A 3580-nucleotide genomic window follows, 5' to 3' on the forward strand; every position below is an offset into this window, starting at 1 on the left:
CAGTTCAACAATTACCAGCTAATTGCTTGTCTTTGATAAGAAAGCCAATTACTTGTAAACCTTAGAAAAGCATTGGAGAGCATCATACAGAGCACTGCTGAGGCACCTAGAGAAAATAGAGGGAAGGTGAAAGGGCAGGTAAGTGCAAGACTTATACTCGGTGTGGGAAACTGGATATAATGGAGAAGAGAAACAGAAGACACACACAGACATGGAGATTCTACCTGGAGAGGTAGAAAATCAATGAAGCTAATAAGTAATACAGGCTTCTGCTATAAAATGGGAGCTTATGAGTAGGAGAGATCTGGTTATTTTAATAGACTGAAAGACCAAGTGACTAATAGCTACGGAAAAGCTGAGTCTGATTCAAGGATGTTCACGTTTGTGATTGAAAGTAGGAAAAGACATCCTGCTAACACTGCTTTAGAGGAGAAAACCTTTGGGGAGCTCAGTCTCCAGGATCTGCAATCTTGTTCTGCAGGGTGGGGCTGAGATAGGTTGCTCTGTCTTTTCAAAGCATTAAGGGCTCAAAAAGTAAAGCAAATGTTAATAACAGATTCATGTGTGTTTTCAAGGTTTACTCAATGTTAAGATCATTTCAACTGTACTTGATTCTATTGTCTTCTGAGTTAGCATGCTTGATTTTTTTCCTTTCTTACTCTTCTTCGATGTAATTTTTAAATTATTTCCTTAGTTATAAAAAGACAGGAAGGGAAGATGCCCCTCTCCCCCTGCCCAAAGAACAACTATGAACCTCCCCCAAAAGCCATCAGTGGGTGGAAATGTCAGGTCCGTCATGTGGACAGCCATGTTTGAGCGGCTGCCATCACTACCACAGCTGTCACCGAACAGCTTCGTGGCCACTGCAGGGACACGCACAGCAGCTCATGGGCTCCACGCTCACCTCCAGCCCCACTGTCTCCCCTTCCTCTTGCAGCCAGCGTGGGCAGAGCCATGCCCACCCTGTGTCCAGCCAAATGCAACATCCCTGGTGCCATGGGAGCATGTCACCTCCCAGCACCCACAGTGCCCAGCTGGTGGGACCAGCACAAGCAGCACCGAGACCCCAGGGATCGCAAGGTCTGTGAGCCTGGGCATGTGGCAGAGCTAGGGGTGAGGAGAAGCAAGCTTAAGAGCCGAGGCAGCTGCCAGTAGTGCAGGGGGCTGCCAGTTCCTACACTGATGGCCTGGCTTCAGTTTCTTGGAAATGCATCATTTGTAGAATAAAATCCTGCCTTCGGCTGCCAGTCTCTCGATGAGGCTGAATTCGACATCAGCGTCGTGGACCCTCGTCCTGCGAAAGGCTCCAGACCAGCGGTTTTTCTCCCAGTAGTGGTGCCAGTTGCCTTCACTGTCTGCTCCAAATCCAAACACAGATACCTGTGCACGTGCCAGCAAGAGCCATCACTGCGTGGGTGCTTGGTCAGCCTGAGAGCATGCAGACAAGCAGTGCAGTGGTGGTACGGCAGCAGCGCCTGGTCCTGCTGGCTGCACTCACCTGCTGGCAGGTGTGCAAGGCGAAGAGCAGGGCCGTGAAACCAGTCGAGGGATACCGCCCATGGTGCTGCATCCAGTTGTTGTGGATGTACTTGAGGAAAGCTGGGCTCAGGATCAGCACCTGAGTGGGTAGTGGAGAAGCCATCAGCTGCTCACCATGCAGCAAACAGGACAGCCAGCTCCTGCCACCAGTGCAGCCATTGGCCCTCCTGCTTGCCGGCTCTGCCCACATCCCACTGAAAAACAAGCCTGGCCTCTGCCAAGAGGAGCCCTATACGCCCAGGAGGAGCTGGAGCCCGCTGAGCCCTTACCTTGTTTCTGTCAGCTTTGATGAACTGTTTCACTCTCACGTAAGTGCTGCAAAAGCCAGAGGACAGCAGTGAGCATGGGCCACTGATGCTGCCGTGGCCTCTCCTTTGGAGGCAGCTGGTTTGCAGAGGGTGCCTCATGGCACCCCCAGCCCCTTGGGCTGGCCCAGCAGCATCCCCTGGCCTGCCTCTGGGAAGGCACACATCAAGCCCATGGCCCCACAGTGGGAACAGCTACCATCCCACCCATGGGGGTTATGGGACTGCAGGATGCCCGAGCCCTGCAGGTATGGGTCAGTGCCCCAGACCGTGGTGCAGAGGGATGCCAGGACCCTCACCCAGAGGCCCTTCATCCCACCACGACCATGGTGCCAGGGCCCCAGTGAGGCACCAGTGTCCCCAGGACCACCCTGTGCCATCCCCAGGGTCTCCAGCACAAGAGATGCCATCCCCTGAAGCCAACGCACTGCGTGAGCTCTCCAGTGGAGAAGGCGCTGGCCACCCACTGCAGGTCCAGTGGCTTGAAGGGGACAAGGACGAGGTGGACGCCAGGCCCGAGGTTCACTGCGCTCTCCGGGTACATGAAGTGATGGGTTGTTCTCATGCCAACATCCAGCTCAAAGCCAGTGATCTTTGCTCTGTTCATCCTAGGGGACAGTGAAGAAGGCATGTCCCAAAATGAAGGTGCATGCCATGCTGGTCCCAGGCTGCTGGTCCCACTAAGCAGGGACACCAGGTCACCCTGGCCAGCAGCAAAGAGGGGACATGGGCAACACAGGGCCAGTGTGTGCCCCAGAGTGGGGGGGCTCCAGGGAGCAGGAACAGCAGCCCCACCCCCCACCCCCGCCATCACAGAGCTTGTGTTGGCAGATTTCACAGGGTGGCTGGTGGCTGGGGCATGCAAGGGTCCCGGGGAGACAGGGAGGGGCCAAGCCCCTTTGGGTCACCCACCTCAGCACCCAGTCATGGGCATCGATCCGCAGCCCGTGGCCGGACCCCTTCAGCTGCCCCGAGTTCCCCACCACTGCACAAGTCCTGCAGTGAGATGGGTCCCACACGCTGCCAGTCGGGGCCGGGAGGACAGTGAAGAGGTGCCAAATTATGGCCTGGAGCTGGATGTCACTCGGGGAACCCTGCAGGGTCTGGGGGAGCAAGGGCAGCGACAAGCAGCATCAACCCACCCACCCCACCCCCCCAGTACCCCTAAAGGGGGACAGATCCCCACTCTTCCCAGCAGAGCCCTGGGAAAGGCACAGAAAAACATGATGGGATCTTAGGAAAAGGGTGCGGGACAGCCCAGAAAGGTGCAGGGGTGGTGAGCTGGGGTCCCTGCACCCCCTTCATCCCCCATCGCATCTGTCTGACTTGACCTTGGCCCTGCCCCACCACAAACAGATTCAGGGAGTCCAAGAAGAGCCCCGAGCTCCCGCCCATGCCCCCACTCACCAGCCACCACTGAACCACATCAGAGGAGAGCTCGTGGGCTGCGCCCGTCAGCAGAGGCCCCATGGCCACGTTGTAGCGGGCATTGAACCATGCAGAGCTGTTGGCACCAGCAGTGCAGTGGGCAGCAGGGGCGTCGAGGAGGGAGGGAGCCCAAGGAAAGGGGCCGAGGCCATCCATGGGGGCTCGGAAACATTGCCACAGGAGCAGCAGTAGGCACAGGGCCAGCACCACCTGTGTGCGCCTCTGGCACAGCATCCCTCATGCCACCTGCAGCGAGATGTCACAAGAACCAGTAGCAGTGACACCACAGGACCCCTTCCCACCCACCC

At 56.7% G+C, this 3580-nt stretch overlaps 1 protein-coding gene across 1 annotated transcript; it reads right to left on the minus strand.

Moving 5' to 3' along the window:
- Positions 1 to 1212: 1212 nt before the first annotated feature.
- LOC103902219 (CMP-N-acetylneuraminate-beta-galactosamide-alpha-2,3-sialyltransferase 2) lies at positions 1213 to 3506 on the minus strand. The gene is made up of 6 exons (XM_009283236.1): positions 3252 to 3506; positions 2757 to 2947; positions 2273 to 2452; positions 1809 to 1854; positions 1499 to 1618; positions 1213 to 1380 (listed from the first exon to the last, which is right to left on the minus strand). The coding sequence occupies exons 1-6, from the start codon at positions 3504 to 3506 to the stop codon at positions 1213 to 1215; spliced, it is 960 nt and encodes a 319-aa protein (XP_009281511.1).
- Between the last annotated feature and the right edge of the window lie 74 nt (positions 3507 to 3580).

This window comes from Aptenodytes forsteri, unplaced genomic scaffold (genome assembly GCF_000699145.1).
Source record: "Aptenodytes forsteri isolate BGI_AS27 unplaced genomic scaffold, ASM69914v1 Scaffold38, whole genome shotgun sequence".
NCBI classification, from domain to species: domain Eukaryota; kingdom Metazoa; phylum Chordata; class Aves; order Sphenisciformes; family Spheniscidae; genus Aptenodytes; species Aptenodytes forsteri.

Bases quoted from the DNA above. Each gene is read 5' to 3' on its own strand.
- LOC103902219 (XM_009283236.1), bottom strand. From the start codon at position 3,506: ATGCTGTGCCAGAGGCGCACACAGGTGGTGCTGGCCCTGTGCCTACTG. The intron at 2,453-2,756 runs GTGGGTGACCCA...ACTGTCCCCTAG, and splicing joins GCCCATGACTGGGTGCTGAG to GATGAACAGAGCAAAGATCA. The intron at 1,619-1,808 runs GTAAGGGCTCAG...CTACCCACTCAG, and splicing joins TCAAAGCTGACAGAAACAAG to GTGCTGATCCTGAGCCCAGC.